Source organism: Muntiacus reevesi, chromosome 3 (assembly GCF_963930625.1).
Source record: "Muntiacus reevesi chromosome 3, mMunRee1.1, whole genome shotgun sequence".
Lineage (NCBI taxonomy): Eukaryota > Metazoa > Chordata > Mammalia > Artiodactyla > Cervidae > Muntiacus > Muntiacus reevesi.
Window position 1 is genome coordinate 242,917,459 of NC_089251.1, and position 23,368 is coordinate 242,940,826.

The 23,368-nt window shown below is 42.7% G+C and overlaps 2 protein-coding genes across 4 annotated transcripts in view; both read left to right on the plus strand.

The window, feature by feature from the left end:
* Positions 1-1,694: 1,694 nt before the first annotated feature.
* LOC136163459 (EKC/KEOPS complex subunit LAGE3-like) lies at positions 1,695-3,775 on the plus strand. 2 transcript variants are annotated; one of them, XM_065927890.1, is made up of 3 exons: positions 1,695-2,321; positions 2,878-2,967; positions 3,285-3,775. In XM_065927890.1, the coding sequence occupies exons 1-2, from the start codon at positions 1,899-1,901 to the stop codon at positions 2,884-2,886; spliced, it is 432 nt and encodes a 143-aa protein (XP_065783962.1). In that variant the 5' UTR covers positions 1,695-1,898; the 3' UTR covers positions 2,887-2,967; positions 3,285-3,775. The 2 variants fall into 2 exon arrangements, with proteins under 2 accessions (XP_065783962.1, XP_065783961.1); XM_065927889.1 differs by having other exon boundaries at positions 1,695-2,967.
* Positions 3,776-9,128: 5,353 nt separating this feature from the next.
* Positions 9,129-23,368, plus strand: part of NOSTRIN (nitric oxide synthase trafficking) — a 63,732-nt gene continuing 49,492 nt past the window's right edge. For both annotated transcript variants that reach the window (XM_065931695.1, XM_065931694.1), the window contains exons 1-2: positions 9,129-9,247; positions 20,034-20,119. In XM_065931695.1, the coding sequence (XP_065787767.1) occupies positions 9,221-9,247; positions 20,034-20,119 (113 nt within the window). In that variant the 5' untranslated portion in view covers positions 9,129-9,220. The remainder of the gene's footprint in view (positions 9,248-20,033; positions 20,120-23,368) is intronic.

A 23,368-nucleotide genomic window follows, 5' to 3' on the forward strand; every position in this document is an offset into this window, starting at 1 on the left:
TTGGAGAAAAGCAAATTTATACTAATTTGCTTTATGCAAATTTATCTATTTGATTTCATCTTTATTCCATTAACACCTGGAGATTTTAAATTAATACATATGAAACTTGGACACGCACAGTGAAAATTCAGCCCTAGTACAATGAATACAGGTCTGGTGTGTATTTATAAAGTAACTTAATTGTGATCATTTGGACTTCAATTTAAAAATTAGGAAATTTTTATGAAGTGGAAAGTGGTAAAAAAAAACACCTTTTGTGCTATTTTTATTTTTTTAAATTTGTGCTATTTTTAAAACCACCAGATAATCAATACAAACTAAAAGTTACTTTAGATGCTACAAATTAGGCTGACTATTAACAGTAACAATATCCTTGTGTTCACCCTCACACATACCCTTCCTCCACTCCTGCTCTAGTTTAAAACACTCATTAGTGCTTCTGAATTAGATTTTTTTTCCCCCTTATCCTGAGGCTTTGGGCAGAGGTACTTTTTTTTTTTTTTTTTTAATGTATGCACTAAGGCAAGGTTTTAGAAATGTTTCTTCCAGCTTTGGGGAGACATGGAAATTAAGGAAACTAATCACTGCAGCAAACCACCAGAGACTAAAAATAAAAAGTCGTTTAGTCAGAATGAGATTGCTTTTATAGTTCCTTCTGAGGGCGATTGGTGGAGGTGACGTCATGTCTTGTAAACACTGTCCCTGGCCCTAAAGTGCTTGGAATGACTGCAAATAGGATACTGGTCCTCTGTCAACTCAAACAGGCCAAGGAGCATTCGGCTTTGTCCAGGACTCAGAAGCAGGCTGTGTCAAGGCGCGGGGAAGATGTGATCGACTGGTGACCAGCCTCTCTGCCTGACCCTCGAACGCCTGGAACCCTACAACCTGACCAAGCGCTGCTGCTCACTCAGTCATCAAAAATGGCTCAACAGCCCCCAGCCCAGATGCTGCCCCTTCACATTCTTCTTGCTGTGGATATGGTAAAAATTCCTTCGGATGTTTCTGGCAAACTTTGCAGAACTTGGCTCATTTTAGGCTCCAGTTTTTTAAAATCTATTCTTAGCGTTAGGCCACCTTTTGATTAAATCCTTGGTTCCAAGTCTTCTTATCTCATATGTTTATATATTTTTAACCAACAAATCTTCAAGAAAGTTCTCTAAGTGGCCCCTTGGGATTCTTCTGAGTCCTTCTCAGTTTCCTGCTTGTCAAGGCCATTTTTAATCAGAGCAGCAGAGACTCCCAAGGGCATTTGGACTGTTTCCCATTTTAGAGTTCCTGCCCAGAGGTCTTACTTATCTTGACTCTCAGTGTTTTGAACTCTGTTTCCTGAGAATTAAGGATACAGGCCTACCCAAAAGCAACATTCTCATCTTATGGATGAAGAGGAACTAGCTAATGGGGCCACTTTCTCAGAATTGAATTCAATTAAATGAAAACATTTATTTATTGAACATTTCCTTGCTCCACATACTTTATATAAAGAGTTCAGTGAGTAGTGTGGGAGGCAGATCATTAAACTAATAATCTCCACACAATAGGATAAATGAATCAAAAGAAGGGCAAGCTATGGATAACAGTAGTACAAAGGCAAGAGTGAACTGTGTCTGGGGAAAATATCACCAGCTGGGCTTTGTAGATAAATGAAAGCCCACTGCTGCTAAGTCACTTCAGTCGTGTCCGACTCTGTGCGCCCCCATCCCTGAGATTCTCCAGGCAAGAACACTAAGGCAACTTAAATGTGGAAGGAATCTAGGTAGAAGGAACCAGCATTATACATCATGAAGATATGGACTAACAAGGCGGGTTAAAATTAGGCAGTTTCTCAGCCGCCTGCGGAGAGGGCGGGCGACGCCGAGGCCCGGAGCCGCGGGTGGACTTGGAGGCGGAGCACGGCAGCCATGCAGGAGGCAGGCGGGCACGCAGGCGGAGGCAGCCGGGCGGGTGGCTCGGGAAGCCGGGGCCGGCGGGGTGTCGGGGGTTGCCGGAGTGGACCCCGCAGCGCGGATACTACTTCCGCTGCAGACCACGGAGCTCCGGGTGTCGGGCCGGCCCCGCACTCTTTGGGGCCGGGCGGAGACCCGTGGTCCCCTGCCCAAAGGCCGGGAAGCCGACCATGCGTATTCACCCTAAACGTGCCTTTCCCGTCCGCCTTGGAGGCAGAGATTGCCCGTGGGTCCCTGGCCCCAGATGCCGAACCTCACCGTGGGGCGCTTGGGAAGGAGCTCACAGCGAGCGGCAGCGTCCTGGCGGTCTGCTGGAGAGCTGAAGATCGCCGCCTCCTTCGAATCTCCATTGTCAACTTTCTGGACCAGCTTTCTCTGGTGATGCGAACCATGCAGCGCTTTGGGCCCCCTGTTGCCCGCTAAGCCAGGGCTAGGGAAAGGGGGGTTAAGGTCTGACCTGGTGGCCCTTCCTAGACATCCTTACTAGGGCAGTGATTCCTGCATTAGTTGCCGAGTTATTATGGGGACCTCATCTTTTGCCTGTACTGGCCCTTGGGCGCTCAAGGTCCACTTGCATTGTTTGGTGCTTAAATGTTTCTTAACTACTGAAAATAAAATTGACGTATGATGAGTTTAAAAAAAAAATTTAAGTTAGCCTAATTGTTATCCTTTTAAAAACTGTTATTTGTCTTGTTTGTTTTCAAAGCAGTCTATGTTTGCTTTAAATGCTAAAATTACATAGAAATGTAGGCCCTTAAAAGGAAGAGTCCTCCACAGTTTCTCTTTCAGAGCTATAATATTGTCTGCCTGGAGTATATGTGTCTGGATCTTTTTTTCTTACATAGGTAACAAACTAGACTCATACTTCTCTTGGAACCTGTTGTGTATTTTATACTCTGTCCTCATTGTTTGGCTCTTTCACGCCAATATCCAGGTTGAGTAGCAATGCATCATAGTAATGAAACACAGAAGCACTGGAGTTAGATGAATTCCAGCTCTCTAACTCCTAACTGTGTGACCTTAGGTAAGTCACCTAGCCATCCTGTGCCTCAGTTTCCCTATGTGTATTATAAGGATCAAAATAATACAGACCTATCTCAAGTGATTGCTATGATGATTTTAAAAGTTAATGTTTATAAAGCACTTAGTATAGCTTTACAAATATTAAATATTGACACATGGTAAGTCCTCTAAATGTGAGCCCATATTACCTTAAGGTATTTAACCAAGTCCCTATTGATACATGCTTATGCCATTTCCAATTCTTCACATGCTTTGGCTACTAAAGAAATATCAAGGCAAGTTTTGAATTGCTCTTAACCTCTATTACACACTTCCCAGGTGGTGCTGAAGGAGGAAACAGACAGAACAGGCTCCATCGTGAAAGCAGGACTCCATCTTGGGCCGGACTGTGGACTTTGAGCTATATGCCCAGTATCCATGGAAGTGACATACCAACTGGAAAACCAGACCCCCCCCCAGAGTGAAGAGCCCCAGGACTCGTACTTAGACTCTCTGTCACCTAAAAGAAACCCTAATTATCTGTGTAACTGAATATAATCATAAATTCTATTATGCTTATTGGGGTATGACCACAGACCTATTGATAATTGTCCACTGTTAACTACCTAGGCTTAAGGCATATGAATCATGGGTTAACTTTGACTGTATCTTTCTTTTCCTTTGTTCAGACTAGTTTCAGGGAATTCGGGGAGGTGGGTTTGTGCACATATACTTAGGGTGTATAAAGTTTTCGCAAAAACTTGTCGGGGTCCTTGGCTAAGAGGAGACTCTGCCTTGGGTCTGCCAGTGTAATAAACTGCACTCCACTATCTGCATTGTCCTTCTGAGTGAGTTTGTTTCCCGGAACACATGGCTTCAACAGTGCTAGTGGTAAAGAACCTGCCTGCCAACGCTGGAGATGTAAGAGACATGGGTTTAATCCCTGGGTCAGGAAGATGCCCTGGAGCGGGGCATGGCAACCCACTCCAGTATTCTTGCCTGGAGACTCCTGTGGACTGGACAGAGGAGCCTGGAGGGCTACAGTACGTGAGGTCACAAAGAGGTGGACACGACTGAAGCAACTTAGCATGCAGGCGCCGCTATTACACTTGGGCTCCTTCTTACTGACAAGACACCCAACATCTGCTCATCGACACTTAACAAATGTGTCCTCATGTTGCTGGAGGCAAGCCTGCCTTGGAGACAGCTCCAAATGGGGTGGGTGGAGTGCAGTGGAGTGGCTTCCAGATCAGTCCACTGCAGATTTTCTTTCTGCAGAGAGGTCATGCCAGGAAGGCGAATGCTGAACACAAACTGGGAAAGGAAGCAGGAAGATGAGGATCTGAATGATCCAACAGTAGGTCAGCTGAAGGCCCGTACTGGAAGGAAGCCAGAGAATGAGTGCAAGCCAAGAACATATGACCAGAGACAAGCCTGAAGAGAACAAATTTTAAATTTGTGGGTGCCTTGGGTACCCACCTTTTTAGAAAAAAATATATAGAATACCTTCTTTGAGATGCTTCACTATATAGAATTCTCATCGACCTGTAGATACAAGCGAGGTGATGTTAATACCAATTCCAAAACTATGAGGATCTTCACCTTCTTGGTCACATAGGAACTCAGCTTCCTCTTCCCAGTCTCCCTGGGCCATTTCTGGGAGTCAGGGGTTGTGGATTCTCATCAGCTCAAGGACAAACTTGATCAAGTTGGTCTCCTCTGGCCTCCTTGCCAAGGTGCCTCACCAGCCACAGCCTCTGGGGCTGCCGCCACCTTGGAGAACCTGCTCTGCGAACTCTGAGAACTTCCTCCCCACCCAGTCCACCCTCTGCAGGGGAGGGGTGTGTATGTACTTTGCGGAGTATGTATAGGATGGGGCATGGGGTCAGAAAGGAGAACCACCCCATTTCCAATCAATGTCTAAAGTCTGTCATGAACTCAGTTCCCCTTATTTCTCTTCCTGACCTCAACCTCTGCTGAAGTCCCAAACAGGTCCCCTGAGGTTGAACTGAAGAAAAGGAAAGGTTGACATATTTCAGTCCTCCCTCTCAGTGTCCTATCCACTGTATCTCTCTAGTCACCGAAGAACAAATATTGACTGAACATTGTGGTGTATGGAATGTGAAATGCAGCTCTTGGCCTGTTTCTGTGTCTGTGAGCCACTCGGCTCCTCCCACTGAGGACTGGAATGTTCCCCATCCCCTTGAATTGGGGCTGGCCTGTGACTGGCCTTGCTCAGCTGAATGGAGCTGAAGTGATGGTGTGTCCATTCCAAGCCTGCACCTTGAGAGGCCCGAGCACTTCCACTCACTCTTGGCTCCTCAACATACCCTGGAACAGTCTGGCTTAGGCTTCAGGCTGAGAAAAACTCACCTCAGCTCCCAGCCAGTCACCCGCCCAGTAGAGCCCAAAAGAACTGCCCTGCCAAGATCAGCAGATGTTTGGAGATGACCTGCTTTTGCATGAGTGGGTCCAAGGAGAACCAAAGAACCACTCAACTAAACCGCACATCTGTGGACTAAATAAAGTCATTTGAAACCACTGGATCTTCCGTTTATTGTTGTTCAGTCACTCAGTCGTGTCTGACTATTTGCTACCCCATGGACTGCAGCATTCCAGGCTTCCCTGTCCTTCACCATCTCCCGGAGCTTGCTCAAACTCACATCCATTGAGTCGGTGATGCCATCCAACCATCTCATCCTCTGTTGTCCCCTTCTCCTCCTGCCTTCAATCTTTCCCAGCATCAGGGTCTTTTCCAATGAGTTGGCTTTCGAATCAGGTGGTCAAAGTATTGGAGTTTCAGCTTCAGCATCAGTCCTTCCAATGAATATTCAGGGTTGATTTCCTTTAGGATGGACTGGTTTGATCTCCTTGCAGTCCAAGGGACTCTCAAGAGTCTTCTCCAACACCACAGTTCAAAAGCATCAATTCTTCAGCGTTCAACCTTCTTTATGGTTCAACTCACACATCCATACATGATTACTGGAAAAAACATAGCTTCAACTATACAGACATTTGTTGTCAGAGTAATGTCTCTGCTTTTTAATATACTGTCTAGTTTTGTCATAGCTTTTCTTCCAAGGAATAAGCGTCTTTTAATTTTGTGGCTGCAGTCACCATCTGCAATGATTTTGGAGCCCAAGAAAATAAAGTCTGTCACTTTTTCCATCGTTTCCCCATCTGTTTTCCATGAAGTGATGGGACCAGATGCCATGATCTTAGTTGTTGTGGTTTTTTTTTTTAGAGTTTCTTTTTTTTCTTTTTTATTATATATTAAATTGGAGGCTAATTACTTTACAATATTGTGGTGGGTTTTGCCATACAACGGCATGAATGAGCCACAGGTGTACCTGTATCCCACCATCCTGAATCCCTCTCCTACTTCCCTCCCAACCCTATTCCTCTAGGTTGTATCAGAGCACCAGCTTGGATGCCTTGCTTCATGCACATGATCTTAGTTTTTACACAGCATTATTGTGACTAGGGGCTTCCCTGGTGGCTCAGACGGTAAAGCATCTACCTGCAATGCAAGAGACCTGGGTTCAATCCCTGGGTAAGGAAGACCTTCTGGAGAAAGAAATGGCAGTCCACTCCAACTGCCATTTGTAGTGGGAAATTAGGTGGACAGAGGAGCATGGCAGGCCCTAGTCCATTGGGTTGCAAAGAGTCAGACACGACTAAGCAACTAACACACAGACATTGTGACAGATAAATACAGCCCTCTTTTAACATCCAAAATCAAAGTTTTGTTGCAGATTCAAACACTCTCTGAAAAGCTTAACAAATAGCCAAACTGTAATTCTCCGTATAAATTCAGTCAGGAAACCCAGCTTCCTTTACAAGAAATAGCCTGTGGTAGGGAGACTATAGTGAGATGGAGATATTTTAATTTCCCCAGGAGGTCTAAGGGAAAACTAGTTAGCTTGCTGGAAGATACACACATGAGAATTATGGGTGTGGGAATGTCCTCCCAAACTCCCAGCGGGCCACAGAGACCACAGTAGCTTGGGGTGGACAGTATTTCTTGTGGGGATTGGTAAGGGAGGCCAACCTCCCCATGCTGAGCTGAGTTAGGCCTGAACTGGGACAAGTGCAGCAGGAACTGGGGGGAGACTCGGAGCTGCCCCAGGCTCTGGATCCAAGGCACAAGCCAAGCCTGCTTGCCCTCTCTGAGGGCAACGAAGCCCTCCAGTGGGGCTCTGAGTAACACGTTATTAACCTCAGTTTACAGTCTGTCTCAAGCCTCTTTCAGTATGACGGTGCCTTATCTAATTCTAGCCCTGGATAGCTAGGACTCCATGTTGCAACCTCCAGTGATAACCTTCCTTGGCAGAAGCTCAGGGTAGAACGTTGTTAAGTGTGTGGATGGCGGTCCCTAAGGCCCCCTTCTCTCTACTCAGACTACAGAGCAGTCCCCAGCCATTTTGGCACCAGAGACCAATTTCACGGAAGACAATTTTTCCACGAACCAGGGGTGGGAAGGAACGGTTTGGGGATGATTCAAATGTATTAGATTTATTGCACTGTATTTATCTCTTATCACACCATGTGTCACTCTATTTCTAATCTAATGCTGCCGCTGATCTGACAGGAGGTACTGGTCCATGTCCTAGAGGTTAGGGGCCCCTGGGTTGCAGGGAAGGCCTTCCGCCCTTTTTGTCTCTGCCTCTGCATGTGTTATTTCCACTATGCTGTGCTTAGCTGTTCAGTCATGTCCAATTCTTCGTGAACCCATGGACTGTAGCCCGTCAGGCTCCTCAAAAATGTCCACGGGGATTCTCCAAGCAAGAATACTGGAGTGGGTTGCCATGCCCTCCTCCTGGGATCTTCCCTTTGGTCCCCCTTCAATATCTTCCCAACCCAGGGATCGAACACAGGTCTCCCACATTGCAGGCGGGTTTTTTTCCATTCTCAGCCACCAGGGAAGCCCAAGGATACTGTGTATAGCGTTTGCAAACCATGGGCAGATAAGTGGAGTCTGTCATGTGGGCAGCTCTGAAGTGTCCCACTGGGCTGTATGCATGGGACTCCTTCCAGGTTGTGGACCTGCATTTACCCGTCCACCGGTCAGAGCAAAGCTACCCACAGACCGGCTGTTACAGGCCATTAGCTGGAAATCTCAGGACTGACCACAGGCCACAGGTGCAGAGAAAACAATTTAAAAAATAAGTTGCTAATGGCTGATTTCTGGTTTGGTTTATCCTCTTGAGTGATTAAAAAAGAAATAAAAAGGGTGAACATAGAAAAATCCTTCTTAACTTGACAGCTTAGCCTCTTGGTTCTCTTGGGGCAGTAGTGAGGGGGTTGAATTAGGCACTTGAGGTGGTTACTACATGCCTGCTCCCTCATAAGCTTTTCTGGACATTTTCCATTACAGTCATGGTTATATAGCATGCGTTGGGTGCGTGCTAAGTTGCTTCAGTCTTGTCTGACCCTTCGCAACCCTCTGGACTGTAGCCCACCAGGCTCCTCTGTTCATAGAATTCTCCAGGCAAGAATACTGGAGTGGGTTGCCATGCCCTCCTCCTCCTCCAGGGGATCTTCCGACCCAGAGATTGAACCTGAGTCTCTTACATCTCCTGCATTGGCAGGCAGGCTCTTTACCACTAACACCACCTGGGAAGCCCTGGTTGTATAGGGATGGTCTTAATTGTTCGATACCTTGGCCTTGGGTGGTTTGGGGCCGGGGGATATTGACTTGATGTGTGAGAGGTAGGTAAGGGAGGTGATTGCGGGTCTGGCTCTGCCTGGTTGTATTCCGTGTCAAAACCATGCTTACAAGTTGGTTGTTTGCTGTCTGTCTCAAGGAATTAGCTAATCCTGGAAGGGGCAATCCTTTCTCGTCAACCCCAAAGGCCCCAGTGTGTCAAAGCTTCAGAAAACAGAAAATAAAAAAAACATAGTGAATACAGCAAGCTTAGAGAATCTCTCTACTACCAGCCCTGAGTGACTGAATCACCAGGAACACTTTTTAATCTCTGGGCTGTCTTTCAAGGCCATGCAGTTCACGACTCAGTATTCTGACCCCTAACTGTTCACAGAAATCATTCTCACCATCTCACTCCAGCGCTCTTGACCCGGAGCCATTCTTTGCTTTTTCAGAAAGCAAATGGGATTAAAGTCCAGGGCTGGGACTTCCTTCTTGGAGTGTTTGACAAGGACTGACGTACTCTAGGCCCTTTGAATCCCGGAAGTCCAGGACACACCCAGCCTTGGGTGCAGCATCCTGAATGCCGGAGCGAAGGTAAAAGGACTGAAGCAAACAGCATTTCACCATGAGGGACCCACTGACAGACTCTTCGGTGAGTAGCTGTGTGTGGCTTGTGTGCCTGCGTGTGAGAGGCGGCTGAGGAGTACATTTATATACTAATGGATTTGAACTTAAGAAATTTGAGACGCTCAGAAGCCAAACATGTTTGGATATTGGCACTGGAACAAAAGTCTGTGGCTGTTCTTTGGTTTAATTTAAAACAGAGCTCTTTCTAGCAAATGACAGGGCAGGTAATTGTCATATTTCATTTTCCTATTCTTGGAAAAACTTTGAGAGGGTATAACATTATATTTACATGCAGATGGTGGTTGTTCGGAAAACATACCAGCGGTGCCAATATAGGACATAGCATGGACTCACAAACGTGCAGAATATCTGCAGCCAGTTTGGGGCCCTGGGAATTAAGTCGGGTGCAAGGGTTTTGCGTATTTTCCCCTTTCATTTAGAGTCCAGAGCTGCAAGTTCTGAAGGAGGAAGTACAGGCTGCACTCTGTCCAGCCTGCGGTAGTCCTTGGACATGTTTACTGACTTGTATGTTACAATCCTGGGAGCATTAATAAAAACAGAAAGTTGGTCAAAAGTGCAGAGACATTGTGAGGTCGTTAGCCACAAGAGCAGAGATGTAATTTAGGAAATGAGAAGCAATTAAAACAAAGGGTCGGGGAGGGGGGGGAGGAAATAAAGTAATCAAGGATTGTCATTGTGTTGTCCCAAGAAATGATGCCAAAAAGCTAAAACTGGTGACATCAGAAGCAAGGGACTGCATTCATCCTTCAAGTATTTTATTTAAAAACAGAAAAAGGTGGAGAAGCAGATCAACAGGGGCTGTAATAAAACCCTAAAGAAAAAGATCAACAGAGAATTATTGGTTTCATTTGTGTTTATTCAATGGATGTGGAAAGTGTAGGCTTAGTGAAGATGAAACTGTAACTGTCATCCCACCAAATGAGTCAGGAATCAGACGTGCTAAATAAGATAAAGTCATAGTGGCTAGTAATTGTAATAATGAGAACATAGTAACAGGCTCTGCCTATTTTTACTTTTTAAAATATAATAGTAATATGTGTATTACTATTGTATGTTACTATGTGCATTATGTGTATTACTATGTATTATTATTACTATGTATGTATTATTATGTGTATTACTATGTGTAATATGTGTATTACTATTTGTAAAAAAAAATCCAACAATATGGTTGCATTCAGATTTTAAGAGTGAAACCTCTTCCCTTAGATTTCCTCCAGTCATCTTGTCACTTTTTGGTAAGCACAGATCACTTTTCCAAAAGTCTTTTATCATTTATGTATTTGTTATTTGCTTATTTTTCACTGGTTGCATTTGCTCCCTTACTAAAATGTTAACTCCTCTCCTTTCTCCCCTTTGATACTTTGGTGATGTTTTTGCATGGGGTGGGTGAATGGATGGGGGGATGCAATAAGTGGAGGCAAAAACTTGGCATTGATGATCACTAAAGGAGAAAGTCAAGAATATGAGAAGAGTGAGATAGTGGAGAGGAAAGCCAAGATAAGTTAAAAAAAAAAAAAAAACTAATAGCCTAGCATTCCTTTCCAAGGCTGACTGTAGATCCAGAACTAGGAGAAACGTTTCCTTTGAGCAGCTCTCAAGACAACTCGTCACCATATTTCTATGTCAGCTTAATTATCCCTCCCTGACAAGCTCAGGTCCTTTTCCCTACACTGGACCATTGCCCCAAGGACTCTTGTCCTTGTCTCCAAGCTTGAAGGTTGTCTCTGTAGGCCCAGTGCCGCTGATCGTAGTTTGGGAGTCGAGAGTGGGAGGATAGTCCTTCAGCCAGGGTTTCTGACTCCTCTAAAGTCAAGGACTCTTTATTTATTTGTAACTGTTTCATCTCCATCAAGCATTGGAGTTGATTTCCTGGTGCAGTCCTGTCTTGTGCTTGGGGAACAATGCTGTGTGAAGATGAGCCTGCAATTTGGGAACAGAATAAAACAACAGAGTGGACTGCAAAAGATTGCTTTGTGAAACACAGAGTTTCGTGGAGAAACCAAAATGAGTCCAAAGTTTTAACCACCTGTAAAATATCCCATTTCATGGGTCCCTGAGGTTGCACAGGGCACAATTAATTCATAAAGCCTTCCTGAGTCCCCTTTGCTGTTCATCTGAAACTATCACAACATTGTTAAACAGCTATACCCCAAAACAAAATAAAAAGTTGAAAAAATAGTTAAGAGGTTAGTTATATAAAATATTATAATATCTTGAACTTGGGGAAAGAGTAGGTCCTGATTAAGGCATTGTGTTGTACCAATATTCCTACATTAAAAAGAATTCATAAAGGTGTAGATTAGTTACAGTTCTGAACTTGGTCTACCCCAGTAGATCCATATATGGAAATCAGTGGGTTGAGTGAACCTTCAATGGGAAAAAACATGACCTCTTTATTTGTGTTAGTTTCTAACTGTAACTAAGAATTTCCCCCCAATTTTGAATGTAAGTAGCAAACCCTAATACAACAGCAGTGTCTGTGACCTTGCAACTAATGAAAATCACTTATATTTTTATATAACATTAGAGTTGGTTACAGGTATCTAGAAATACCATTTACACACACTCAGTGTAACTTAAAAATTTGAGTAGTTTTGAAGACCTGTTATTTAGTATGTTAATTAAAGAGCACACAAAATATCCTGATTTTAAATTACATTTTATAAAACATATATCAATATAGTTTTCTTTATACTCCTGTTATTTTTATGAGTTTGAAAATATTTTTATGAGTAAAATAGGTTTCACTACTCTGCAAAAAAAATTTATAAACCTCTTCTTTTAGGTCATGCTCCAGTGAACAAAATAGGTTGCTAGCTGGGCCATTCATTCTACCTCACAGATCCGGGTTAGTGTCTATACTCAAATTATCAGTCACTAGGGTAGCACACACATTGCTTGAGTGTAGGGCTTTTACCTAATCTTGAGACTGTCAGAATTTATTTGAAGGAGATTTTTTTAAAGTCCTGTTTTTGAAAAAGAAAAGAATTGGCTCTGGGCCTTGATGCTTTAATGCCTGTGAGCTTAGCTTATAAACCTAAAAATATGCCAAGGGAAATCATTTTCAAATCCATGTGTAAAGAAACAGACTGGATCAAATTATCTTCAAATGAATAATCTAATTGTTAAAAAAAAAATAACACCTTCCTAAGAAACAATGCCGAAGAAATCAAGCGCAAATAATAAGCTATAGCCAAGGTTTTGCTCTTACTCACTCCTTCACTATCCAGGAAGGGGTTGTCAAAGCAGGCTTTCTTGGGTCCACATAGTCAGCCTCTTGGGGCCACACAGTCAGCTGTTGAAACAGTCCTGTGGGTTCAGATGCCAACCTGAGCTTCCCATTTCAGTGGTCCAGCCTGGGCTGTGAGATGTTGACTCGCACTATGTTACCTGGCACGAATACAGAGGATGACAGGGAGATGGTCCACGGCTCCTGCGGGATTCTGGGACACTATAGAGATAAGGAGGCAGCTTGAATCTGGGGTGGTTGTCCTTGCCCCACACCATCAAGGAGACATATGATGTGCCATTTCACATTTTGTGGGCCTCTGTTTCCTCATCTGTAAAGTAATAAGAGGAAAGGATGAAGTAGATTATGTTCTCTATTGTTCTGTATGTTACCATCTATGACAGCCTGCCAGGGAGATTCCAAATATTACCCAGATGCCTGATAAATACAAGAAATCCCCTAGTTTAGAGGATATTACATCACATGAAATCAGTAGCACATGAAATCAAAGCCAAGGTCAAGAGATTTCACCCTCCCAAAGCAGAGTGCCTGGCATATGAAAGGCATTGAACAAAAGCTTATTTAATTAAATTTAAGTAGAACATCAGGTTTGTTTAACACTATGTGAATCACATAGTGATCCCTCCCCCACCAAAAAAAAAAAAACCCAGAAATTTTCATAGAATTTAGAATAAGTGAATTTTTCTAGAATAGCTGAATTTTACCTTCTTAATCATTCAAAACATGGAAAGTTAGAAGGAACAGCTAGGCCAAGGTGAATATAGAACATTTTCATTTTCATTTTTCATCTGTCTAATCATTTCATGTGCCATTTGCCTAGATTACTAAGTTTTTTTGTCATGATAATATTTATCCAACAGAATTTGCTTACAAGCACTGGGCAGAAACACTTTCTTACTGGCAGAATGGGAATTGTCTGTGTATATCAGCTGTCTACCTAAAGCGATTTTTAGGGTCTCAGAAAGATCCCACTTATTTCTCTACCAGTCTGCAATCCCTTTTTCAGGAAAAAATCTTTTCTCCCAGTAATTAATGACCCCAGGGAAAAGCAGCCTGTTAGTGCAGTAAATTCATAGGGAGATGTAAGATCAACAGTAGGTTCTTTCTTGAAATGAATATTTGGTAAGGGGTGCGATATTCACAAGCTCAGTAGGTGGGAAAAGAACATGAAAAAATGATCTTCCACATTCCTCTGAGTAGAGCAAACTCTTCTGCGCCCGTTGATGGCGTTGAGGAGCCGTCTGCACTGCTCATAATACTGAAAGGTAATGCCACTCTGAATTCACTCAGCGTGGTTATCTGCATGTGTGCATGCTATGCTGCTTCCTTCTTGTCTGCCTCTTTGTGACCCTGTGGACTGTAGGCTGCCGGGCTCCTCTGTCCGTGGGTTTCTCCAGCCAGGAATACTGGAGTGGGTTGCCATGCCTGCCTCCTAGTGTGATATACTGACTGTGCCGTGCTATGCTTAGTCCCTCAGCCTTGTCCGACTCTTTGTGACCCCACGGACTATAGCCTGCCACGTTCCTCTGTCCATGGGATGCTCAAGGCAAGAATACTGGAGTGGGTTGCCTTGCCCTCCTCCAAGGGAGTCTCCCCCACTCAGGGATGGAACTCAGGTCTCCCGCATTGCAGGTGAATTCTTTACCAGCTGAGCTACCAGGGAAGCATGATTATGCTGACTACCTGTTTATAAAATATGTTTATTTCTGATGGATTCTCTAATTGGTTTGTTCCCCTAACATTTCTAATCACAGTTCTGTCCCTAATTAATGAAGCTATCTTTTGCTGTTTGGGCCTTAACTATAAAATAAGAGGATTGGACTTTAGTAGTTTCCAAACAGTGGTCCACGGAATCCCTTCAGAGACCCCTCTGATGGGTGAGACAGGGTGGGGAGGAGAGATGGGAGAGGAGAGGGAAAGCCAAAGCCAAGGTCAAGAGATTACATCTCCCAAAGCAGAGAAGGTCCCAAGATTTTCTGCTTACATACGCACCCCACCCCCTACATTCACTCACACACACACACACACACACACACACACACACACACACACACACACATGCTGGATGAGATTGTCTCTGGGGTCTGCTTTGATGTTTACGCAAGTCTGCTTTCCACAGCTTTTATCTTTGAGTCTGAATAGATAATACAAGATGAAAAGTACAGAATCAATGATTCTAAAGAAGTGGTTATGCTGAAATAATGAAGGTATTCTTAGCAACTTTTTTCTTTGTTGATGTCACCTTTATCTCAGTCTGTTTGTCTCAGTTTGTTGGGGAGTGTCCAGTACATTGTAGGTAGAGTTAAAGATTCTCCCCATTGCTGTAACAAGCAGAACATCCCATTTTTATTTGATCATTGAGTTAGCAACAATGTAATGTATTGAAGCATTTCCTGACTTGTGTGTATCTGCACTCTGGTTTGGGGGATGGGTTACAGGTAGGGTATAGCTGGGGGGTTGAGCTCAGTGGCCAGTTGCCTCTGCCTTAAACAACTTTGTCCATTTATCACATTGCTCCAGGACTGATAACATTTTCTACAGGTACCATGATGTGAAAAAAGGAAGTACTAGCCTACTAAATGACAGGAAATCTTCCAAAATCTAAAACCGGGACTCCCAGGGGCAATTGAAGCCATAAGATATGATTGATTTGAGCAGACTCTTATTTAAAATAGATAACTATGAATGCCTTTGAGAAAGGCAGGCGGTCTCCATACTGCCAGAGCTCACCCACTCTACACTAAAAGCAGTTGAGTTTTGAATCATTGGTTTATAAACTTTCAGGGCTGTCTAACTTCCTAGAACTAGTCTTTTGGAGATAATTTTTTTAAATTAATTAATTTATTTTAATTGGAAATGATTACTTTACAATATTATGGTGGCTTTTGCCATACACCAACATGACTCGGCCCCAGGCATACATGTGTCCCCCCATCCTAAACCCCCCTCTCCCCCTCCCTCCCCACCCTATTTCTCTGGGTTGTTCCTGAGCACAGGCTTTTGGGACTTGTGTCCCAAGCAGGACACAGCCCTGCTTCATGATTCAAACTTGCACTGATCATCTGTTTTACATATGGTAATGTACATGTTTCAATGCTGTTCTCTGGAGATAGTATTTTTTAAATGTGTCTCGGAGAGTTTTGATACCTTGATAAGTTCAGGAAATGCAGTAGTCCCAGGACAGGGAAAAATTCTCAACTGGTTCTGCTCATTCCCACTTCCACTAGGGACAAGGTTTCTCCTCCTGGCCCCATCCTCCCACATGGTGTCTGAGGCACCTAATTCTTTCCCCAGGACTTTGGTTGCAAATCATCTCTTCTGGTGATGGTGGGCTGTGGGGGTCCATGCCCTCAGACAGCTCATCACAGAGACCCTTCCCTTCACTCCTAGTTCTCCAGGAGGGAGTTTCTTCTCGTCTCTTCTGCTCTGAAGGCTCCAGATCCTTCCATCTGGCTCTCTGCTTTGTCTCCTCCTTGTTGTTGTTGTTCTGTCACTAAGCCATGTCCGACTCTTCACGACCTGTTGGGCTGCAGCACGTCATCCCCATTCTCCAGTATCTCCTGGAGTTGGCTCAGATTCATGTCCGTTGAGTCAATGATGGCATCTAACCATCTCATCTTCTGCCACTGCCTTCTCCTTTTGCCTTCAATCTTTCCCAGCATTAGGGTCTTGAGTCAGCTTTTTGTATCAGATGGCCAAAGTATTGGACCTTATAGTGTTTAGGAGCAGAAAAACTCACTTTGCAAGCAGGCGTCCAAATCTTTCTCCGCTGCACATGGCCCCCTGATGTTTTTGTTGAGTCTTTGTTTCTGCTTTGGTGTAAGCTAGAGAGAGGAACAGGATGCTATTTCAAAAGATACTGCTTAATACTGTGTAATACTGTGAGATATTTCTAAATAAACAAGAATGCTATAGGACCTATAAAAAAAATCATAAAATTTTATTGAACATGAAATAAGATTTGAACTAATGAAAAGACTTACTGTGCTCTTGGATGGGAAGTCTAAATACCATAAAAAAGTTAATTTCCTCAAATTGAGATATATAGATGTAATGCAATTCCAATTAAGATCTCAGTAGGGATTTTTAAAAATTGTAATTAGATAAATGTTCATAGGGAAGAATAAATGCACAAGAATAGTCAAAGAAATTATGAAAGGGAAAGAAAATGTTGCTTAAAAAGAACAGAAACAGGGAGTTCTCTGGTGGTCTAGTGGTTAGGATTCCAGGCTTTCATTGTGTAACCTAGGTTCAAGCTCTGGTCAGGGAACTGAGATCCCACAGGCAGCTCAGTTTGGTCAAAAAAAAGAAAGAAAGAAAGAAAGAAAGAAAGAAAATATTACAATATTGCAATGTTGAAAAAAGAGCAGAAAAGTGTTGTTATCTCTGTAACTTAGGTAGCAAGAATATAAAGGGATATCATAATTAGTGTATGTATTATTATTATTTTTGAAACATAATAATGTTTCATAATTTAAAACAAAAAGTCTGGTGCTCTGTGATGACCTGGAGGGATGGGATTGGGGGAGGCAAGGAAGGGAGGAGATACATGTATAATTATGGCTAATTCACATTGCTGTATGGCAGAAACCAACACAACATTGTAAAAACAAACAAAAGATAGACAAATCACTTGTAGATGTTAAAAAAAAACTCTGATTTAGAACGATATTTAGCTATATATTTTAGAAATGCAAAATAAGAGTGGCTTTGAAAAAGAAAACCTATCGTTACAGTCCTCCCATACACAAAATATGTCCCTAAGTGGAGTTAGAGCTCAGGTAGAGGCCCCCAGGATCCAGGCTCTCTCTCTTTCTGACTTAAAATCTTAGCATGTGGCATCCACCCTCAAGATCACCTTATGGCACAACTGTCATTTTAATTCCCAGTTTCAGGAAAGAGGAGGAAGGAATTTTCACTGAAACCCAACAGGAACTTTCACCCATCCCCCTTTGGCACATATTTAATTGCATGGCTACACCCAAGGGTGAGAGAGACTGAGAAATGACTTTATTCCAAGGGCATGTGCCTGCTTAACATTTTTCTGTTTTATTTTCACGACACCTAGTTATGTTTTATTGGATGTTATTCAGTGTTACGGGAAGGAAATAAAAGGCTTAAGGGAGAATTTAGTGAAAATGTTTGGGTCACAAAAGCTAAGCAATTTTAAAGTGTTTACCAAACTCTCCCATTGTACTTGGAAGGGGAAGAAGAGGCCTGAGAGTATCATGTCATTCATAGATAACAATTTACATTTATGAAAATAAAAATGAGAAATCTTGGTTGCCAAACTGTGCTTTTACTCTCATGCCTCAGAGGAGAATCATTTCTTTTTTTCTTTGCAAACTTTAAACTTTATTTTGTATTGAAGTATAACCAATTGGCTTCACAGGTGGCTTAGTGTTAAAGAATCCACCTGCCAATGCAGGAGACACAGGAGCTGTGGGTTCAATCCCTGGGTCAGGAAGAACCCCTGGAGAAGAGAATGGCTATATGCTCCAGTCTTCTTGCCTGGAAAATCCCATGGACAGAGGAACCTGGAGGGCTACAGTCCACAGGGTTGCAAAGAGTTGGACACAACTGAGCACATATAGCCTATCAATGTTGTTGTAGTTTCAGGTGAATGGCAAGGGAACTCAGCCATACATATACCTGCATCCATTCCCTCCCAAAACCCTCACCCATCCAGGCTGGCATATAGCATTGAGTAGAGTTCCATGTGCTATACAATAGTTCCTTGTTGGTTATCCATTTTGAAAACAGCAGTGATCTACCCAAACTCCCTAACTATCCCCTTCCCCGAGTAACCATAAATTCATTTTTGAAGTCTGTGAGTCTCTTTCTGCTTTGTAAGTAAGTTCATGTGAGAGAGTCATTTCTTCATAATGAAGTCTACACCCAAGTGTGTTTTGCTTGCTTGGACAGTAGTTTAAAATTTTGTAGTTTAAAATTGTTTGCTGCAATTAAAAAAAATATATATTTTTCAGATCCCAATCCTCATTTCAGCTTTTTTGGACAAGAAAGCTGGTCTGTGGTCCAGAGTTGTTGTGGCAGCTATCCCTCCAGCTCACTGTCTCCAGCCTGCTCCTCCCTTATGCAGGTGTCTGATGGTGCTGTAAACCCGTGATTTTGCAAACCTTGCTTTAGGAGTCAACAATGTCCTTTGAAAGAGCTTTGCACTCTGACCCTAGTCCTTGTGTTCTGGGCAGTTTCAGTGAAGCTGTTTTTTCCCATTGTGCATCTACCAGATCCTGTGGTGGCTTTCTCTGTTAAATTCAGGGGAAAGTTAAACTACTGCATAAAGATCAAAGGATTTGGTATAATCTTATACTCTATAAGATTATGTTTCTACATCCTAGGTGTTGGTTGGTTCCACTCCTGAAGGTAGGGGCCTGTTTTGGGCCTTTCTCTTGGTTTTTCTTCCTCTGTGCCCTATGTCCTATTTGCCAGTCTACCAGCCCCTTACTCCAGGTACTGGTTGACAGCTGAGAAGTTGTCTTGCCCTGAAGATTCCTGTATGGAAACATGGTTGCCCCATAGTAGGTTTTCAGGAAGTCTGCGCTTCCTGCTCTTTCTCCTTCTCAGCAGGGTGACCAGCAGCGTGCCCATGACATCTGAGGTCAGGAAGGGGCTGGCTCATTGTATCAGCAAAGAGTCACTGCATGACACTCAGTCTACACAGAATTTGCATCCTCCTGGGTGCAGTCTCATTTTGAAAAATGAAATGGGCCATCCCATCTCCCAGATGGAAACACTGAGATGATGTGTTTGGACTTGATCACCTCTCTCACCCACTCTGTGTCAGGAAAGCAGCAGAACCAACTGACACCCACTCCCTCTGGGCAATCGTCATCTATGTCTATCCTCAGCAATACAATGTTCAGAAGAACATTGTGGAGTTTTCAGCCATATGACAAAAATCTTTCGATTGCAATATTTTTGTCTACAACTAAATTCATATATAGATACACTGATAAAGGTTTATTTATAAATGTATGAAGGTTTGGTTCAACCAAAATGTTCAGCTCATTATCATAACATTCTTATTACTAAAGTTCAATGAGATATAGAGGGGACTAGGAGAAATTTTATTAACAAACTATTCACTTACGTTTTCTATCACAGTCAAGAAAGACTCAGTCTAATGGTTCAGGGTTTGTCATGAGGTCCAGAAATATTATACTGGAATTTGTGGGGGAGACACAACTTGAATCTTCAGTGTATTTCAGGATGTATTTTTAGCTTTCTTGGGACTAAGAAGAGTGACAGGAATCCAACTTCACCCACTGATGAAAAGTTTGCATTTGACCTAGGAAGAAACAGATAGACCAGCTCTATTTTTTGAAAAGTTCTCCAGGGTCTTTCACATCCAGACAGAAGAGACTTCCTCTTTATTTTTAAGAACTCATCAAAGTGTGCATTCTGTAGCTGCAGGGTCATTTATGATGACAGCCCTCATCACAGCAGCATTCTGAATTTACAGGAGTTCAGTTTTTGGGAGTGCTCCTAACCCTTCTGTACACCTTTTCTGTTTCAGTATAATAAAGTATACAAGAACCTGAAGGAGTTTTCTCAAAATGGAGAAGATTTCTGCAAGCAGATCACATCCATTCTTCAGCAAAGGTACAAAATGCATGTTTGCACGGAGCAGTTTTTCCTCTTTAGTTGCAGCCAGCAACTTGACTGGAGGAGTGATTACAAGCTGTCCTACTTTCCAGAACACAGTGTTATATTTTGGTACTTGAGAAATCGGTTTGAAGAGTGATTCTTCGCTATTGCACATTTATCACTGGGGTACCATAAAAATCAGGAAACAACAGGAAGTAATTCTGCTTGGGAAAGCTCAGTCAAGTCCCTCTGATTATCACCCTCTCCTGGGACCCACTATTGTGCCTGACATATACTCCCATTACTGTGCTCTTCACACTGATGGCAATTATTCATCTGCTTTTCTGTCTCCCTGGTGAGGGCAGTGGCTGTGTTACTCATCCTTGTATGCTGAGCTCTCAGAGTCTGGCCTTTTGACTTCTTCAGTAAGTGTCTGTTGAGTGAGTACATGGATGAATAAAGAGTCACCATTTTCAGTATCATCTTCTCTTAATACTAGATATGATCATGTGTAAAGCTCTTCACTCTGCTGAAATGAACACACTTAACTCAGTCAAGAATTTACAAAAATCCCTGCTTAAAATTAGAGTCACCGAGGATTGAATTGGGCCTACAGGGTGCTTAGGCCATTTCTCTACATGTAGACGGTTCTGTAATAAACAACTCCAAAGAGACCTTCAAAAGAGATTGGTTATTCTTTCAAGGGAACCCATTTCAAGTTTAAAATACTGTATGTGTGCCGTAAGAGCAAAGATGCCTGAGTTAATTGCATCCTGTGTTAGTAGGTCAAGAGCAAGGGAGAACATTCACTGGTCCTGATAAAGAACATCACTTTATCAGGACCAGTGAATGAGGCCAAGGAAAGATACAGGAGAGTTCAAACATGCTTTTATAAAGAAGTAACCAGGTTTGAAAAGACCCTGATGCTGGGAAAGATTGAGGGCAGGAGGAGAAGGGGACGACAGAGGATGAGATGGTTGGATGGCATCACCGACTCAATGGACATGGGTTTGGGTAGACTCCAGGAGTTGGTGATGGACAGGGAGGCCTGGCGTGCTGAGGTTCATGGGGTCGCAAGGAGTCGGACACGACTGAGCGACTGAACTGAACTGAACCAGGTTTGTCAAATGGAGTCAAAAAGAAAACAAGTTTAAGCAAGTTAGTTCTCTCTTAATAGCCAAATTGCTTTAATTCTATGAAAAGAAGAAAGAGGACCAATCTTGGAGGGATTTTTTTTTTTCTATAAGAAAAATATTTTTTACCCATCTCAAAGGAAACTATGTAAAATAAGACCAGTTAACTATTATACAAGTTCAACCTATTATCTAAATTAGAAAACATCTCCCTCCTGCAGATCAAGAAGAATCTGTACACAGAATAACCGTACAAGTGACCTGGGCTACAGTAAGCTGAGCCTTGATTATTTGGTGTCTACAGGTTCAAAACTAGTGCCTGGTAGAGAGCTATAAAGATAGATGGTTGATGATAGATAATGTCTGGTAAACAAACTCAACAAATAACTGAATAAATTTAAGAGAATTATTTCTCCAAAATGGCCCTGTTCTTCCTCCGTTGTCTAGGTAATTCTGCATCCCTGCCTTGCCACAGACACACCTACTTTGCATACAGTCAGAACCTTCCTTTCCTACCTGTGTCTCTCTTGAAGTTGCCTCCTCAGGCTTCCATCTGCCCTAGACCTATTCACGTGCAAACTTGCCCACATGTTCCAGAATGGCAAATGGGCTCCAGTGAAGGAGAGACACTTGGGTAGCAAAGATATCTCCCTTCATGGTTTTATCTCTTCATAGAGCAGAATATAGAATTTGAAAATCTAGCAAAATGACGTGCACATCCCTGGGATAAAAATTGCATAGCATAAATACAAAGAGGGGCTCTGATGGTTTACCTAGACCCAAAGAATTATGCTGGTTATTAGGTCATGTATGCAATGAATGCTTTCCTGAACAATGGGCAAAGCTAATCTTTCACAATTAAATCATTTCCCCTTAACCAAATACCTTGTGTGAGTTGCTTTATGTTTATTCCTGATAAATGTACATTTGGCAATGTCACCTCACACTTGAGCTTGAAGCTCTCCTTCCTTTGCTCAGTTCTTGGATCATGTAGTTAACATAAAGGATGTCATCCATGCTAAAAAAGTAGGTGTTGCCAAAGAACTGTTTTCTAATGGGCACAAAGTCTCTACTAATCTATGGATATATGGTATATTGTATTTTTTTCCCAACAAATTCCCTACATGTCAGCTGGCAAAGACAGATGCTATCTCCCTCCATGACTGGGTCATTTCTTTCCCACGGGGAGTGATTCTGAGGTTCCTATATCTTCCAAAGAAGTGTTTGAGAACATAATTACCATATCAAAAGGAAGAATGGTTGAAACATAGCTGGTATTACACTTGCCTTCACTGTCCCCATTCTGTAGTTAGTTATCAGTAGTTAGTTCCCTGGACATACAAAAGAGAAAAAGCTGTTTCCCACCAGTTATCCAAACGTGAGTACTCGGCTTATTTTCCTCTTAAATGGAACATAAGATGGGCTTATTACATGTGAATCACTGATACCTCTCCTTGGTATTAGGAAAATGCCTAGAAAGCCAATAATCTTGGAAAGAAGCTATCTTATTGCTTGGGCTTTCGTAATGACTCGACAGTAAAGAATCCACCTCCAATGCAGGAGACTGGGATTCAGTCCCTGAGTGGGAAAGATCCCCTGGAGAAAGGAATGGCAACCCACTTCAGCATTCTTAACTGGAGAATCCCATGAACAGAGGAGCCTGGTGAGCTACAGTCCATGGAATCACAGAGTTGGACATCACTGAGTGACTGAGAACATCATATTACTTAAGAGTATAGACAAGTAACAGGAAACCCCATCAGACAAGTAAAAGGCTACTCTTGGAATACGTACAGCAGGTGTTTCTACTGAGACACAGAAAATCATGACATAGAAATTCACGAAGATAAATCCAGCAGCCAACATATGAAAGATTTAGTGAGAGGGCATACGGTGCTTAAGAATACCTGTCACATAAAATGCATTCAGTAAATATTTGTAGATTGAATTAATAAATAAATAAAAGCTAATTTAAGGTTTATTTTCTTATTATTACACCTATATTGTTAAACACAGTCTTTACTATCCTTGGATATTAACAATTGCAGACACCTTGCTTAAGAATCCATTGGAATGTGGTTCTGCTAACACATCTGTATTAGCTCTTGGCTATAAGGGACTGCATCCCAAT